The sequence below is a fragment of the Oryctolagus cuniculus genome, chromosome 11 (assembly GCF_964237555.1).
Source record: "Oryctolagus cuniculus chromosome 11, mOryCun1.1, whole genome shotgun sequence".
Classification (NCBI taxonomy): domain Eukaryota; kingdom Metazoa; phylum Chordata; class Mammalia; order Lagomorpha; family Leporidae; genus Oryctolagus; species Oryctolagus cuniculus.
Window position 1 is genome coordinate 114,137,415 of NC_091442.1, and position 16,404 is coordinate 114,153,818.

At 69.1% G+C, this 16,404-nt stretch overlaps 2 protein-coding genes across 18 annotated transcripts in view; one reads left to right on the forward strand and one right to left on the reverse strand.

Annotated features, from left to right (window-relative positions):
- Positions 1 to 2,227: 2,227 nt before the first annotated feature.
- On the forward strand, positions 2,228 to 10,949 carry KCTD17 (potassium channel tetramerization domain containing 17). Of its 16 annotated transcripts, none has more exons than XM_070052889.1 (9): positions 2,240 to 2,638; positions 3,473 to 3,581; positions 5,600 to 5,691; positions 6,414 to 6,509; positions 7,706 to 7,831; positions 8,688 to 8,784; positions 8,897 to 8,965; positions 9,324 to 9,411; positions 10,284 to 10,949. In XM_070052889.1, the coding sequence occupies exons 1-9, from the start codon at positions 2,465 to 2,467 to the stop codon at positions 10,621 to 10,623; spliced, it is 1,191 nt and encodes a 396-aa protein (XP_069908990.1). In that variant the 5' UTR covers positions 2,240 to 2,464; the 3' UTR covers positions 10,624 to 10,949. The 16 variants fall into 16 exon arrangements, with proteins under 16 accessions (XP_051698326.1, XP_069908989.1, XP_051698327.1 ...); XM_051842369.2 differs by having other exon boundaries at positions 2,243 to 2,638; positions 10,274 to 10,949; XM_070052890.1 differs by lacking the exon at positions 8,897 to 8,965 and having other exon boundaries at positions 2,244 to 2,638.
- Positions 10,950 to 12,255: 1,306 nt separating this feature from the next.
- Positions 12,256 to 16,404, reverse strand: part of TMPRSS6 (transmembrane serine protease 6) — a 29,659-nt gene continuing 25,510 nt past the window's right edge. For both annotated transcript variants that reach the window (XM_051842359.2, XM_051842358.2), the window contains 5 exons: positions 15,894 to 16,010; positions 15,589 to 15,757; positions 14,493 to 14,764; positions 13,319 to 13,455; positions 12,256 to 12,905 (listed from right to left, as the gene is read on the reverse strand). In XM_051842359.2, coding sequence (XP_051698319.1) covers positions 12,747 to 12,905; positions 13,319 to 13,455; positions 14,493 to 14,764; positions 15,589 to 15,757; positions 15,894 to 16,010 — 854 coding nt within the window. In that variant the 3' untranslated portion in view covers positions 12,256 to 12,746. The remainder of the gene's footprint in view (positions 12,906 to 13,318; positions 13,456 to 14,492; positions 14,765 to 15,588; positions 15,758 to 15,893; positions 16,011 to 16,404) is intronic.

Here is a 16,404-nt window from a genome sequence, read left to right on the forward strand (position 1 = left end):
GCCCAGGGAGGCACTGCAGGACGCGGTCTGCGCTACGGCAGCTCCCCCACCCCCCCAGGATGACTCTCGGGTCATCCTGGGTCACCGGGGCTGAGCAGAAGGAAATGGCAGCCCCTGAGCTCCGGAGCCCGGATCACCCGGGTGGCCTGCTCCCTGAGGTCCGGAGTCCGGGTCACCGGGGTGGCCTGGTCCCTGACTCTGGAGCCCGGATCACCCAGGTGCCTGGTCCCTGACTCTGGAGCCGGGATCACCTGGGTGGCCTGGTCCCTGACTCTGGAGCCCGGATCACCCGGGTGGCCTGGTCCCTGACTCTGGAGCCCGGATCACCCGGGTGGCCTGGTCCCTGACTCTGGAGCCCGGATCACCCGGGTGGCCTGGTCCCTGAGCTCTGGAGCCCGGGTCACCGGGGTGGCCTGGTCCCTGACTCTGGAGCACGGGTCACTGGGGTGGCCTGGTCCCTGAGCTCTGGAGCCTGGGTCACTGGGGTGGCCTGGTCCCTGAGCTCTGGAGCCCCGGTCACTGGGGTGGCCTGGTCCCTGACTCTGGAGCCCGGATCACCCAGGTGGCCTGGTCCCTGACTCTGGAGCCCGGATCACCCGGGTGGCCTGGTCCCTGAGCTCCGGAGCCCAGATCACCCGGGTGGCCTGGTCCCTGCAACCCCTCCAACTCCAGCGCGGGGAGCTGGTGCCCTTGGCTCCTCCCTGAGCTGTGGGGAAGGAACCTGAAGGGGAGCCTTGACCCACCAGGACTGGATTCAGGGAAGCCAGCGCGTCCTGGGCTTTGCTGAGACGGCGCATGCTCGCTCAGTCCTCACAACAGGTGCGCTGTGACCCCTGACTCGAAGGCGGGGAAATGGAGGAAGACACAAGACTAGGGCTGCGTCCTGGCCTGGGAGCCTGCACCCCGACACTCCAGCCCGGAGCAGCAGGCACCGGAAGCGCGGCCCGCCTCCCACCTCCCATCGCCTGCTCAGGCAGTCACAGGAATGCTGGGGTTTTCACCGTTCCCCGCCAGCATGTGCCAGGGTCGGGAGGGCTGGCAGGCCACGAGGACAGGCAGGGATCGCAGGGGTGCCACGCAGTCCCCAAGCCTTGGTCCCCTCATCTGTCATATGGGGGTGCGGAGGGATGGACCTCAGGGGCTGTGAGAGTGACCTGAGCATGCCAGGACACACGGGCACGACCTGGGCCCGAGTACACGTTCCATGACCCGCCGCTGCCCCCTTCCTCCCGGCGCTGCGGTAGAAGGCCTGCAGCACAGTCCCGGCACGGAGCCCCCCGCCCCCACTAAAGCGGTCTTCCTTGGGCGCACGTGGTCCGCGCCCTGATGCCCCTGGCCTGCAGGGAGGAAGCACAAAGCGCTTCAATAGACACAGGTGCAGCATGAAGGAGGCCTCGGGGGGTCCCCATCCCTTTCCTAAGACAACCCCAGCGCTCTGTCCTGTCTGTCACCTCCTCCAAGCCGGCGCTGGACACTGGCAGAGCAGCACAGAGGGCTCTGTGCCGGGGGCGGGGCTCCCGGCACCCTCATCCCACATGGGAGCAGGTTCCAGTCCCGGCTGCTCCACTTCCAATGCAGCTCCCTGCTGATGCACCTGGAAAAGCCGTGGAAGATGGCCCAAGTCCCTGGGTCCCCGCACTCACGTGGAAGACCCGGATGAAGCTCCTGGCTTCGGGTCAGCCCAGCCCCAACCTTGTGGCCATTTGGGGAGTGATCCAGCGGATGGAAGACTTCTCTCTGGGTCTCTCTCCCTCTCTCTCTAACTCTGCCTCTCAGATAAATATTTAAAAAGCAGCCTCTCTGAACGGGTTGCTGTCCACCCGTGGCTCTGGTGCCAGGTCACTTCCCGCAAGCCCACAGACGACCCTGCGAGTCCCTCACGGAGGGGGGGGGCAGCTTGCGCTTGTTGCAAGGGTTCTAGTCCACGCCTGCCCCCACCCCGCCTCTGGCCGCGTGGCCGCGTGCAGGCCGTCCCGTGTACCCGCCCCTCCCCACTCCCCCGGGCCCCGTTCCCGCACCTTTTGAGCCCCAGGCTGGGGCAGTTCTCCCACGCCCCGCGGAGACGATGCGGGTCTGGGCCCACGCCTGGAACCCCTCCCTGAGTCCCGCTCTGCCGGAGTCTCCTCTTGGGGGCGGAGGGGCCCACGCTGCGCACACCCGGGGCGGGGCAGGGGGAGAGGAGGAAGGGCCCGAACACAGCGGGGCGGCGCTGCGGCGTTCCGGGAGCCAGACGAGCGAGCGCAGAGAACAAAGACGGGGTGGCTGGTCTGGGGAACTTCAGAGAACCCGACACCGCGCTGGGACCCGGCCGCCGAGCGCACAGCCCCGCGCGGACTCGGCAGCCGCCGCGCCCCCCGCCCCGCGCCTTCCTCGGACTACAGCTCCCGGCACGCCCCGCGCGCCGCACCTGCCCGCCCCGCGCGCGCGCGCGCCCCGGCGGGAGCTGCAGACGCCGCGGCGAGCGATGAGGATGGAGGCCGGCGAGGCGGCGCCGCCGGCGGGGGCGGGCGGCTGGGGCAAGTGGGTGCGACTCAACGTCGGCGGCACGGTGTTCCTGACCACCCGGCAGACGCTGTGCCGCGAGCAGAAGTCCTTCCTCAGCCGCCTGTGCCAGGGCGAAGAGCTGCAGTCGGACCGGGTAGGCGGCGCGGGGCGCCGGCTCGGGCCGCCCCGGGCCCGGCTCGGTTCGCTTCCGCGGAACCCGAGGCGGGAGGAGGGGAGGGGGCGGGCGCGGAGCCGCGCGGGGAGGGGCGCGCCCGTTGCCGTGGTAACGGGCGACGCCGCGGGGCCATTTGGGGCTTTGGGGCGCTGTCTCGGCTCGGGACCGTGCCCTTTCTTTGCCCCCGGGGGGTGTGGGCGGCCGAGGGGTGGCGGAGGCTGGGCTTCTGGGCGAGCAGGGTTCCGGGCGCCCATTCCTGTCTTCCTGACCTTGGGAGGGGGACCCTCCCTGCCCTGGGCTCTGCCTCCCTCTCCCTTGGCTGGACGTGACCTCGGCGTCTCCTGCCCTGCCCGCTTCCCGCGACCTTGGACCCGCCCCTCCCCTCCGGACGTCGGGGTCCCCTCCGCGGGGCCTGGGTCCTCTCTCTGGGGTTGTGTGGCTGCGCGCTGCCTCCCTGCTGGGCGGCCGGCAGCCAATAAGACAGCGTCTCCTTGGGAAACTTGTAAACAAACCCCTGGAGGAGGAGGGCCCACTGGCTTCCGGGGGTTCAGCTGCTCCGACCTCCTCTGGCGGGATGCTCACGGTGGCCGGAAATGCAGGGGCCAGGGATGTGCTCAGAGAGGCCAGAGCGCTGGCTCAAGGTCACACAGAAGGAAGAGGCAGAGGCGGGGCTTGAACCCAGGTGCGCCGGCCTCCCTGCTGCTGCCCCCTCCTGCCCTGCGGCCCTCGCCCGGGGCCTGCAGTGGGGTTGGATGCATTTTGCGGGGCGCAACCGCATGCTTGTCCCTCACTGCCTGTGCACTGTCCCCGCAGGACGAGACTGGCGCCTACCTCATTGACCGCGACCCCACCTACTTCGGTCCCATCCTCAACTTCCTCCGGCATGGAAAGCTGGTGTTGGACAAGGACATGGCCGAGGAGGGTGAGTGGGCCGGGCCGGGCCGGGCCAGGCCTGGGGCCCGCGTCGCAGGTCTGCCGGCCGCAGAGGCCCAGAGCCGCTGCCCCCAGGCGGGGAGAGCCACTCTTCCTGCTGCGGCTTCTGCCTCTTTCCCGCTGGCCGCGGCCGACTCCCAGGGGCTCTGCCCAGCGCGCGGGCCTGAGCTTTGTCCGGCACTGCGGGGATGCAGGCAGAGGATGGAGGGAGCCCTGGAGGCCCCGAGCCTGTGTGGCTGGGAAGCGCAGAGGCTGGGGTGCATGGAGCGGGGTGGGGGCCGGCGCAGGAAGAGCCGGCCCCTCTTGGTCCGGGTGGTCCAGCGGTTCAGACTCTGCCTGGGGAGGGCTGGCAGCGAGCAAGTGGGTGCAGCCCGTGGCGCTCCCCAGCGCTGGCAGCCCGTGTGGCGCGGCGGCAGTGCAGGTGGGTGGGGGCTGGGCTCGGGGAATGCGCTCCTTGGCGGGGCTGTGGCTGCCCAGGCCTGCGTGACAGACAGAAGGGACGCCGTGTCTCAAGAGTGGCAGCTCAGCAGAGCCCCAGGCGAGGGCAGAGACCCCTGCGGGGCCCCGGGGAGATGCTCGGGTCTGGCCGTCTCTCTGTAACCGCGGTAATGTCAGGTGGGGGCCGGGTCTGCGAGCGGAGAGCCAGGTTTGGAGCTGCAGGTGTCAGTGGCCGGGGGCTTCCGCAGCAGAGCATCCTGTAGGTCCTCCAGGCCCCCCCTTCCTCCTCCTCCCCCAGCCCCCAGAGCACCGGAGCACGGATGCCATGGGTGTGGCCTGGGCCCAGGAGCAGCTGCCCCGGGGCGGGGCCGTAAGCCCTGCAGCTTCGTCCCAGCCAACAGCTGTTCTCAGGTTCCAGTTTCTCAGAGTCCCGCAGCCCCCAGCACCTGCAGACAGGGCTGGGGCCTCCATCCTGGGGCTGGGGGACCCTGAGGAGACCCGCGTGCCAGCCTGTGACGTTGGGAAAACCACAGCCCCTCTGTGCTGCACGCGCCCTTCTGTGGGTGGCGTGGGCACACCTCACCGAGCTGCCGTGAAGGGAGGAGGCACTGCTGCCCGGGCGGCGCTGGGGTCAGTGCCCGGCCTCGGTGCTGCCGCATGGTTAGGCACCTGTCACCTGCCCGGCCCCGCCCAGGGCTCCTGGGAGAATCCCGTCACCCAGGCAGTGAGACCCGCGGGCCGCCCACTCTGAGCCAGGTCCGTCGTGGGCACTGGGGAGAGCAGGGGAGGCCAGAGGCAGCCCTGCCGTAGCTCCTGCTTTTCTAACAGAGAGCCACCGACTGGGGCATGTGTCCAGGCCGGGGGCCGAGGTCCCACTTCCGTGCCTCACCCGGCACACAGAGCGTGCCTGCTCCCCAGCCTCCTCTCACGCGGGCACCAGTCCCTCGTGGGACCTCAGCACCTCCCTCCTGACGCTGTCACCTTGGGCGGGACTCAAGCAGTCGCTCCCCAGGGAGCCCTGGAGGCCAGTCAGGGACGGGGGTGGGTGCCCTGCTAAGTCACTCAGAGCAGCTTAACTGGAAAGTGGGGGCAGTGACGCCGGCTTTCCTTATTTCCCTGGGACTTGGGATAGCACCAGGGTGCAGACTGTAGAGTGCGGTGCCCGGGGGATGCACGCGCGTGCACACACAGCTTCCACGTCTAGTGGGACAGCCGGGCTCTGCAGCCGAATGGCTGTGTGGCCTGGAGCAGGCTGCAGCAGCTTCTAAGCTTCGGTCTCCCCAGCTGTGAACGACGAGGCCGTGGAGAGAGAGACGCCCCTGGCCCAGCGCCTGGCACTTAGCACGCACGGGGGCACTACACGAGGGCGCTCCAGGGTCAGCCCCTGCACACCTGCCCTCTCTCTCGAAGGCCCTGGTGCAGCCCCGGGCTCCCTGACGCCTGTGCCCTGCAGTGTGGGGCCATGGCGGCATCTCAGCCCCTCCTTTGGGGACGGAAACGCTGCCTCCCGCACTCGCACCCACCCTCTGGGGGCCGCGGTGGTGACGGGGGCTGCCTTGTCTGTGCCAGGGGTCCTGGAGGAGGCCGAGTTCTACAACATCGGCCCGCTGGTCCGCATCATCAAAGACCGCATGGAGGAGAAGGACTACGCGGTGACGCAGGTCGGGGCGGGGGCTCGGCCGCAGGGGAGCCTGGGAGGGGCGGGACCCTGTCTTCCGGGGTCGGGGGAGCTCCCGGCACCTTGCACACAGCCTGGCCTCCGCGTGCCCTCCGCCCGTCCCACCCGGTCTGGACCTTGATCTCGGCTTCTGGGACCTGGCCGTGTTGAGGCCCCCTCCCGTCCCTTCCTCACAGGCACGGCGGGGCCCAGTGGGGACAGGGCGGGGCTAGGCAATGGTTTTGCAGGATCGGGCGCCCCCCCCCCCCCCGGGCACCAGTGCAAGCCGCTGCGCCTGGCCAAGCTCAGGCCCTGGGCCTCGGTGGCCCGGTCTGCAGGGGGCGGTGGAGACGTCCTCTGCCCACCTGGGGGTGACAGGCTGGGGCGTGGGTAGTGAGGTCCCACCTCGCGGTCCCTGAGACTGGCTCCGGAGGGCCCGCCTCCACGAGTGACCGCCTGGGCCACCTGTGCTCCAGTTCTGGCTCTGCTGGGCGACCTTGGGCAAGCAGCTGGGCCTCTCTGAGCCTCAACGAGAAAGGCACAGAGGGCCCTTGGGGGGCGGCGTGAGACCAGGCGTGCTGCGTGGCTGCAGGCATGCTCAGAGCGTAGCTCCTCCCCTCCCCCCTTTTCCTCGCTGCTTCCTGGGGTGTGTGGCTGGGGCGAGGGCTGTGTGCGGGCTCCCGTCCCCCTCCCGGGGTGCCCTCCATGTGAGCGTCCCACCCCCAGGTCCCGCCCAAGCACGTGTACCGCGTGCTGCAGTGCCAGGAGGAGGAGCTCACGCAGATGGTGTCCACCATGTCCGACGGCTGGCGCTTCGAGCAGGTGGGCACGGGCCCCTCCCTGACGTCCCCACCACTGCCTGCACCCCGGCCCTTCCGGGAGGCCGCATGGGGTCAGGAGAGAGGGCGGGGGCTCCGCCCAGCGCACATCCTCAGTGGGAGTCCCCTCCCGGCTCCACAGTCGCAGGAGTGCCCCCAGGGACAGCTCAGGGAGTGGAGCCCCCCTGGCGTCGGCCCTTCCTCTCGCTGTGATCAGGGAAGCCAGGAGCAGCTGCTTCCGGGAGGGGTGTGGTCCCGGGGGTGGTGTGTGCCGTGGCCAGCGTAATGGCGCCTGGCTGGCGGCTCGCCTCGCTCCGCTTCCAGAGCAGGGGAAAGCCAAGGTCAGATTTAGCATGTGGGCAGGAGGGCTCGGGTGCCCCTTGCCCCCCGCCGCACACACGTTCCCCTGGCGCGTGGACGCTGTGGGACGGGGCGGCCAGGGCACCACACGGTGGCTGCAGTGTGGAAGGACCAGCTACAGGCACGGTGCAAAGAGTGGAACCTCTGGGTTTGCTAGGGCCCCACAGAGGGCACGGGATCCTAGAGTTCACTCCCCACATGGCCTCAGTAGCTGGGGCCGGGCCTGGGCCAGGCGCAAGCCAGGAGCCTCGCTCCCCATCCGGGTCTCCCACAGGGGTGGCAGGGAGCCAAGCACGTGGGCCATCCGCTGCCTCCCCAGGCACATCAGCAGGGAGCGGCAGCAGGACAGCAGGTGCTTGACCCGGCGCTCACGCGGGATGCTGGTGCCACAGGCAGCAGCTTAACCCGCTGCACACGGCGCCGGCCCCGGATCCTGGATCCAGCCCCGGCCCACCCCTCCCAGCTGTGGGATCCCTGGCCGGCCCCATTTTGCTGAGTGCGGGTCCCTGTGGACTTTGCCGGCACAAGGACGTGTGAGGGTGGTTACTAGGGACACCCGCGGAGACGGCCACGCCAAGAGCCGCTGGGGGGTTTGGCCGCGGCCCACGGCACTGGACGGGCAGCCTGCGTGTCCTCTGCTGCTCCCAGCGAGGGGCGCCCTCTCCCCGCTCCGCCATGCCAGCCCCACCCATGCCTGGGCCTGGGGACAGCGCTACTGTGAGCCCAGAGGTGCAGGTGGCAAGGGGTGGAGACTCTGCAAGCCCAGGGGCGGTTGACAGAGCCCACATCTGCCTTGCCCTGCCCCCCACCCTCCTTTTCCTCCCCACGCTCCGCCCCCAGCTGGTGAACATTGGCTCCTCCTACAACTACGGCAGCGAGGACCAGGCCGAGTTCCTGTGCGTGGTGTCCAAGGAGCTGCACAGCTCCCCACACGGGCTCAGCTCTGAGTCCAGCCGCAAAACCACGGTGAGCCCCGCCCGCCCCGCCCCACCCGCCCCACCCTCCCCACCCCACCCCGCTTCTCCTCCCTCCCTCCCTCCCTCCCTCTGCCCACGCAGAACCTCATGGTCACAGCCAACGCCATCCATCCCATGCCATCACCGTCCCATCTGCCCAGGCGGTGGCACGGGGCCATCCCAGGGTGCAGGCACACGAGGCAAATGCAGGAAGCTAGGGCCAGGGCCGTGGGACGCTGTCTCTGACCTTGGACGAGTCGCATCCCTGCTGGTCCCTGTGTAGTGAGAGGGTAGCGTGTACCCTCTGTGCAGGGTCTTCAGGCTCAGAGCTGGCGGGACCCCAGAGAGCCCGGCCGTGTGCAGGAGGGCGTGCACCGCACTGCGGGGTCCAGCCCTGGGTTCCCGCCCTGGCACGCCCATCAGCATCAACCCAGGTCACGGGGAGAGCAGCCCGCCGGGGGCAATCCCCGCGCAGTGGCCACTGGGACTGTGGCTTCCTGTCTCCCTGTCCAGCCACGGCCATGGCTACTGTCCCGCGTGGTGCCAGCCGGCACTCTAGGTGCGGCAGGTGTCTGCCCGAGGGTGTCCCTGCCTCATTTCCGCTCTGGATTTGCCCCCCCACCGCCACCACGCAGAGCAGGGCTTTCCCAGGTGCCCCTTGCCACGCACTCACCCACCCCGCTCCTCTTGGCCCCCACGACCAGACCGTCACCTCCGGGCCCCCCCACGCCTCTCAGGGGACCAGAGAAGATGCCTCAGCTCTTGGCTGCAGCCCCCCCCCCAGCCCGCCCCAGCCCGCCCCGAGGTCGGGGCCCCCTCGTTAGCGTCTCCACTCTTTCTTCCCTGGGGCCGCCGCTGGTTCACAGAGCGCGGAGGAGCCGCCGGAGGAGCAGCAGCAGGAGGAGGAGGAGGTGGAGGTGGAGGTGGCGCGGGTGCAGGTGGAGGCAGATGCGCAGGAGAAAGGTGCCTCCCGCCCGCTCCCTGCCCCGCCGGGGGTGGGCGGGCCCAGCAGGGTCAGCGCAGGGGCCGCGCCCCCCTCCCGCATAACCACCCTTCTCTCACTTTCTCTCCGCAGCCCAGGCCTCTCGGGACCCCGCTAACCTTCCCTCCCCCCCACCGCCGCCTCCTCCGCTCCCCGCTGGAGGTGCTGCCTCATCTCCATCCACCTCCTCCTCCTCTTGGATCTCATCTGCACCCTGCCTCTTCCCTGTCTGCCCCTGCCCGGGGCTTCTCTCCGCCTGCTCGCACCTCCATCCCAGGCCCGCCCTGCTCCCAGCCTCCCACGCCCCGGCCCCGCCTCCCACAGCGTCCTGCCTGCCGCCGCCCGCGCCCCTCCTGGCACCTCCTGCCTCCCGGGCTGGGGACAAGGGGCACGGCTGCACCTCCCCCGGGGCTGCCAAGCCTGCCACTGCCGCCGCCGGGCACCCGTGAGGCTGGCCTCCCCCCGCCCCCGGGTCCTCACCCCCGGCTCCTGGCCGCCGCCTCACGTTTCCTCCTTGCAGGTTCCCGTCTGCGCCCTCCCAGACCTGAGGCTGAGCCGGCAGTGAGGGCTGCTCGGCCCCTCGCCCGCCCCCCGAGCTGCCGACCCCGGTTTGTAGCTTGGCGGCCTGGAGGGAGGGGGACGCGAGGAGGGTGCTCATCCCTTGCTCCCTGGAGCCGAGCTGGGCTCGCAGCCCGTTTCTGCTCCCTCCAGAAGGTCCTCAGGCTGGCTTGGCCGTGGGGGTGAGGCCCCAGGAGGAGAGAGGTGGGGGGGTGGGAGCTCTTTCCCACCTGCCCGGAGCTGGCCTGGGGGGGAGGGCAGGAGACTGAAGCCAGACGCCTCGGTCTCCTCCCTGCACACCCAGGAGCACCCCGGGTCCCCCGTTTTTGTCCAGGTGGTGGGGACCCTTGGCTAAGGACGGGGGGCGTGGCAGGAAAGCCCTGGCCGGGTGCCTGCCTGCCCCCTCCTCCGGCATGTCTACCTGCTGTGTGACCTTCGGGAAGTCCATGCCCCTCTCTGGGCTGCAGTCAATTGTAAACTGTGCACAGACAGCGGCTCCCTGTTACTCATTGTGCCGGGGGCCACGGTGACCTGCCCCTCCTGGCGCTGACCCCCGCTCCGAGCCGTGGCCGAGTCTCAGCCCAGGGTGGGGCACGGGGCCCCCAGACGGCGCAGCTGGGGTGTCCTCCCCGCTTCCCTCTTCAGTTCTGACTCCGCCTCTCTGGGCCTCAGCCCCACCCCTCCGGAAGGGAGCCTGTGACTCACTTGCCTCTCTCTCTCTCCCTCTCCCTCTCCCTCTCCCCCTCCACCCTGCCTCTGCCTCTCTCTCTCCTCCTCCACCCTGCCTCCCTCCATTTCAATCTCTGCCCTCTGGTCCTCCCATCACCCCCTCCGCACTGCCCCCCCCATCGCCCCTCCTGGTCTTCTGGCCCCACCTCCCCTCCTCCTGCCCCGCCCCCTCTTATTTTGTAGCTGTTACCAGCCAGAGGCACGCGGATGTGAGGTCCCAGATCACCTGCAGGGACTTGGGGTTCCGATCTGAAATCCTTTATTTTTGTATCGCGGGCTGGGCCTCCGGCCCGAGACCGAAGAAGCGCTCTCCCCGCCGCTGCCTCTGTCTGCGCCTGCGCGGCTGGGACTTGCCCGTGCCTCCGGGGATGGGCTGGGGACCCCCGGGGACCTCCCAGGGACTCCTGGGCAGAGCTGCCTGCCCATGGCCGAAGTGTGGCGCTGTGCAGCGGCGGCCTCCAGGCCCCTTCGTCCCCGCCCCCTGCTGCATGGTGGACGTGGCCCCTCCAGGCCCAGTCACGTCAGCTCCTTGAGCCTCCATCTCCTGCTGCCCCCCCCCGCCCCCCACGCTGGCCGGTGCAGGAGGCGCCCTACTGGCACCTGCCCTGGGAGGGAGCGTGGAGTCAGGTACTGGGGAGTCGGGGCGTGACTTGGCCTCCACCTTGGCTGCCCACTCCCACCCGTCTGCACCGCCCACAGGGCGCCCTGGCCTGGGCTCCACAGGACGATGCTCGGGAGCTGTGACAGGGAGGGTCTGGGCAAGGCGGGGCCACGCACAGGGCCCCTGCACGTGACTCCCCAGGGTGGGCCTCGCTCCTCGGCTGTGTCCACCCACCATGTAATAAAGCCCGAAGAAACAGCCCGGCCTGGCCACTCCCTCTTCTCGGGCTCACTTTTGGGGCAGAGTTCATTAAAGTCAAGGCAGGGTCGACAGACCCCAAGGAGAGGGGCTTTTCCTGCAGCTCCCGGCAGAGCCGAGGGTGCCCCCCCCAGTGCTGCCACCCGCCCTACGCCGCTCAAGTCCCGGGAAATGCAGATGCCCGGGCCTCCTGCCGGGCCTGTGAGTGCCGGGCCGCCGCCTGGCTGGTGCCTTCGCCTCCCTCAGCCTCCTGCCTGGCTCTGCCGTTGCCCCGAGGACTCGCCCCCAGCAGCGCGGCCCTCGCCGTGGGGTCCAGCTTGGCTTGGAGTCCACCGCAGGCTGTGAGCAGCAGAGCGACGCTGGTGGGGGGAGGCCAGGCCCGGTCCATTCCAGCCCGACTTCCGCCTGCCCCAGGGCCGGGTGCCTTCCCTCCCACCCACCCCTGCGCACTCAGCCGCGCCATCACCCGCAGGGCCCAGCCAGCGCCTCTCCAGGCCCTGCTTGGACGGCCCGTCTTGGGGACCCCCCCATGTTCTGGGTGCTCGCTGGGGCTCCCTCCTTCCTCTTCAAGGAAGAGCCCCCCAGGCTCGGCCCCACCCACACCAGCCAGGCCTGGCGCCACCGCCCCTGCCCCGAGGGGCGCCCGGGACCCAGCCCCTTCCAGTGCCCTCTCCTCCCTCCCACTCCCTGTGCAGGGGTGCAGTAGAATGTCGCTTGGCGTGTGCCGCTCCCCTGTTGCGGAGCTTCGGTAGCTCCCCAAGCTTTCTCCTCCTCCCTCTGTTCCGGCTGACACACAGCTGGCTGTTCAGTGTGTCATCTTTGCAAACCAGGCCTCCCCACACGTGTCCCCCGCCCCCGGAACGCCCTTCCCCACGCTGGGCGCAGGGTGGCAAGTCTGTCTTCTCCACTGCCCCCTGCAGCCCCAGCTGGCCTTGGCCTGCGTGACATTTCTCCATAAATGACCAGGAATGCAGAGGGGCGAGTGCTGGCGGGGCGGCAGGCGGCAGGTGGCCGGGAGCCCAAGGTTCAGGTCCAGGCTTTGCGCCCAGCGTCCAGTGCCCTCACGGGACATCCTTGCCCACCTCTGAGCCTCAGTGTCCCCCCCCCTTTCCAGAGGCACCTGTCACATCCCAACTCACTCCCACCTGAGGAGCCCCAAGCTATTGCCCTCTGGAGTTAGGGCCACCCCGTCTGCCCCGCCCCCACCTTGGCCTTCCGGACACGCGAAGGGGCTGAGCAGGATGCCCGCTCTGCTTCCGAGAGCCCCCCCCCCCCCCCCATTCAGCAACCATCAGCGGGCTTTGGGTCAGATGTCAGATTCTTTATTCCACAGCAGCTGGGCCGGCCGCCAGGGGGCGCAGGCGTGGGCGGGGCTTCCCACCCTTTGGCTTACAGAGGCAGCTGGGCGGCTCGGCGGGCCCCAGGGCTGAAGGCGGCCTTACGAGACCCTCCCAGGCCTCCGGTGCGACTGGGGGCTCCCCAGGCGGGGGAGGTGTCTTCCCTTGGGGAGGCCGTGCTGCCCGCGCAGCCCCTGCCCCGGAGGGGAGACCTTAGACGCCCCTGCTGGCTACAACGCTCCTCCCCGCAGCGGGCACATGGAGGGAAGCAGAGGGGCTGAATGTGAGCCCCCCGCCCACTTCAGGGGACGTCTTGACCACCAGCCGATGGCCCTCCTGGAGCAGGGTGGAGGATGGGGTGCCACCTCCTGCCTCCGAGGGCCGCTTGTCCCCCTGCCTGGTGGTGCCCTGGGCGCTCCCAGTCCCGGAGATTGGCCCCAGATCTGCAGGGGACAGCACCTCAGGTCAGCACCTGCTGGATCCAACCAATCACACCTGTGATGCGAGTGTAGACGCCGAAATAATTGGGCCGGCCGCAGCCCAGGCCCCAGCTGACCAGTCCCGCCAGGAACCAGCGGCCACTGGGCTCCTTGCACACCAGCGGGCCCCCGGAGTCCCCCTGAGGGAGAGAGGCGAGGGTCAAGGCCCGGCTCCTGGGAAACTGCTGCGTGGTAGCAGCAGAGTCAAACCCCCTTCTGAAGCTGTGCTGCACCCAGAGCCCCCCACCCCCACCAGCCCTGCATGGCGTGGATCCCAGCTCTGGCAGAACCATGGCTGGGTTCCTGCACATCCCCGCCAGCCTCTGCCTCCCTTCCGGTCCTGATGTGCGACCCGGGTGCCTCCTGGAGGCCAAGGAGCAGGGCTGGGGTTGAGCTGAAGACCCGCCTACCCCAGGCCTCCTCTGGCCTGCACCCCTACAGCATCGGGCAGGTGCCCCAGCGTTGGCCACCCAGTGGGGCTGGACGCCCTGCTGGGAAGCCCATGTGAGTGTGACCCCCGGCTCCCCCGGCGCCTGCGCCCCGCAGGGGTCACCTGGCAGGCGTCCTTCTTGCCCTTGGGGTAGCCGGCACACAGCATGCGCGGGGTCACCTGGTAGCGATAGGCCTCGCTGCACAGGTCCTGCGCGACCAGCTGCACGTCCACCTTCTGCAGGGCGTTGCTGGTGGGGCCTGCCGCGGGCAGAGGGCAGAGGTGAGAGGGTGCAAGGTGCCCGGGTCCTCCTGCCGTTCTGTCCTCTTGGGGGCCACACCTGCTCCTCACTGCGCTGGCCCCTCCTCTGCATGGTTGGTGGTGACAGAGCCCCCACTGAAAGCCCCCAGGCTCCCCTGCGGCCATACTCAGGGCTTCCTGTTCCACACCTGTGCCTTCTCTGTGAACGCCTCCCCCTGTCCTTGAGGCTCAGCCTCTGGGCACCTGCCCTGGCTCACCCAGGGAGGAGCCGCCCCTGCCAGCACTGCCCCCTGCAGCTCCCTGTCCCTATCCTCTCTCATCACCCCCAGAATGTCCTCTCGGCCTGACCCCGTGCCTGGCGTCCAGCAGGTGCTTGTAAGTGTGTTGAATGAATGAATGAGAGTGAAACACTCCTTGCTTTGCCACGATTCTCCGTCATCTTGGGCAAGCTGCTTGTCCATCTGTGCCTCAGTTTCTCCATCTTTAAAAGGTCTCTGCCTCCAAACCACAGATCATTGCACACGGTTCTAAAGCCCCACGCCCACCCCGTTCTGGGTGCCCCGCCCAGCCTGGGTTCAGTGCCGGCCTCCAGCCCCTGGGGACCCTGGGAGGCGGCCGTGGTGGCTCAGGGGCTTGGGTTCCTGGACTGAGTTGCCGGCTCCCAGCTCCAGCCTCAGCCCACACAGTCCATTGCCGACATCTGGGGAGCGAACCAACAGATGGGAGGCGTCTCTCTGCCTTTCAAATAATAATAATAGTAATAATATTAGTAATAGCAGGAAGGCTGCAGGGCGGGGCCCATGTGCACAGGCTCCACCAGCATGAGTGGTGAGGGTAGCAGCAGCAGGAACCGGGCTCTGGCGTCGGCAGCCCGGGCCCTGCTCGGCTCCAGCAGAGTTGGCACAAGCGCTCAATGACTGGAACTTCAGTTTCTTCCCTAAAATCCAGCCCAGGGAACCCCATGCCCTGGTGGCGCCCTGTGGCCCTGCCCTGCCCTCCTCCTGGCCCCGCCCCGCCCCAGCCGGGGGCTGCTCACCGCCCTCGTGCAGAGCGCCCCAGCCCGTGATCCAGCAGTGCAGGCCCGGCTGGAAGACGTGGGAGCGCGCGGGCAGGCAGACGGGGCGCACGGCGGCCGAGCGCACCACCGGGTGGTCGAGCTGCAGCAGGGCCACGTCGTAGTCGTGGCTGTCCTCCTCGTGGTACGGGTGCAGCAGCAGACGGCTCACCTTGAAGGAGACCTCGCCCGGCCAGCGCGAGTTCTGCCACACCTTGCCCAGGAACACGGTCCACAGAGCAGGGGAGGCCATGCTGGGGGCAGGCGGGGAAGGTGTCCTCGCGCAGGGACCCTGAGGACAGCCACTTCCCCCCTTGGGCCCTGTCTCCCACCCCACCCCTACCCCGACTCTTCCTCCTGTTCCAGTGTTAGGAGCATCCACCCTGGAGGTGCCTGCCTGGGCTCAAACACCAGCTTCCTACCCCACTCGATAGGTGTGTGGCATCCCCTAGGCCTCAGTCTCCCTACCTGTGAAGTGGGAAGAGGGTTGCCTACTCGTATGCAAATCTATTAAGACGGTGCATGTAAATGACCCAGCACAGGGCCAGGTGCCTGGAAAAAGTTTCTTTCTGGTTTTTCCTGCACACTCTACATTCTCTGACCACCCTGAGATGGTGACTCCTCGTGGGGAGGAGCCAGCAGGGCCTGGGCAGTGCAGGCCCCAGGAAGCCAGGTCCGCAGGCTGAGCGCAGAGGGGACCAGGTGGTGAGAACATGCCCAGCAGAGGCACAAAGCCGGCGGGCCTCTGGCTCTGCAGAGCCTGGCTGACGGGGGTGGCAGGCAGGAGGGACGGTGGCGGTGTCGTCACCCCCATCACAACGCCAGGCACGGCGTGGGGAGTGTCATGGCTTATGACCAGATCCGACAGCGTCCCCAGCACCTAGCCCCTGGCGGGTAGATGAAGTAGTGAATGACTGAAGCAGTGAATGACTGACTCACTGACCTGACCTAAAGCCAGTCAGGGAAAGCAGAGCACAGAGGCCGGACACCGTGTGCTCGCTGTCACGAGGCCTGGCGGGGGCAGGGGGAGGCACTTCCGTCCGGCACACGGCCCCCCTCCCGTGGCTCCGCCCCTCACCTCTCCTCCTGGAAGCAGTGGGCGGCGGTGATCACCCAGCGGTCGGCGATGAGGGCGCCCCCGCAGATGTGGCGCCCCCGAACCTGGAGGCTGGCCTGCCACGGCCACTCCCCCTCGGAGGACACGGCTCCACCCACGATGCGGCTCGAGGGGCCCTGGAGGCCACAGTCTGCGGGCGTGGAGGTGGGGCAGCCGGTGAGAAAGAGAGGAGGGCGATGGGGAGACGGGGAGAGAGGCGGGCAGCAGGGGCACGGGGACGGCGACGGGGAGGGGGCTTCCCTCCGGGCCCCCGTGGGCGGGCTCACCGCAGTGCCGCTCGTCCGAGCCGTCCCTGCAGTCCGGCCGCCCGTCACACTGCGGGTTGGGCCTCTTCACGCAGCTGCGGTCCTCACACTGGAAGGTGAACGTCCCACAGGGCACCCCTGGGTGGGCGGTGGGGGGCAGGCACAGGAATGGGTGCGGGAAGCCCCGGGAGGGGCTGGGGGCGGGGTCTCCCGACCACACTGAGCGTCCCCACGCACACGCAGTCTGTTGGGACCAAGGCTGTGCCTCCCCTCTCGGACTGGAGCTCCTGACTACAGGGCCCTGCCTTCCCCGGAAAAGTGCGCCTCCACCGTCACGCTGGGTCCCACGGGTAGGCCTCTGCTTCCCCAGCAAGCTGGCGCCCGGGGCCCGCCCTGCCGGCTGCTCGCTGCTCCTCACTGCTTGCAACTGTGGCGAGCGTTCCGCTCTGCCACCTGCTTTGTCTCGGCTCCCCTAGCTCTTTACATTCCAGCTCTCATCAAAGCCCAGTGCCCAGCTTGCCTCCTCCAGGAA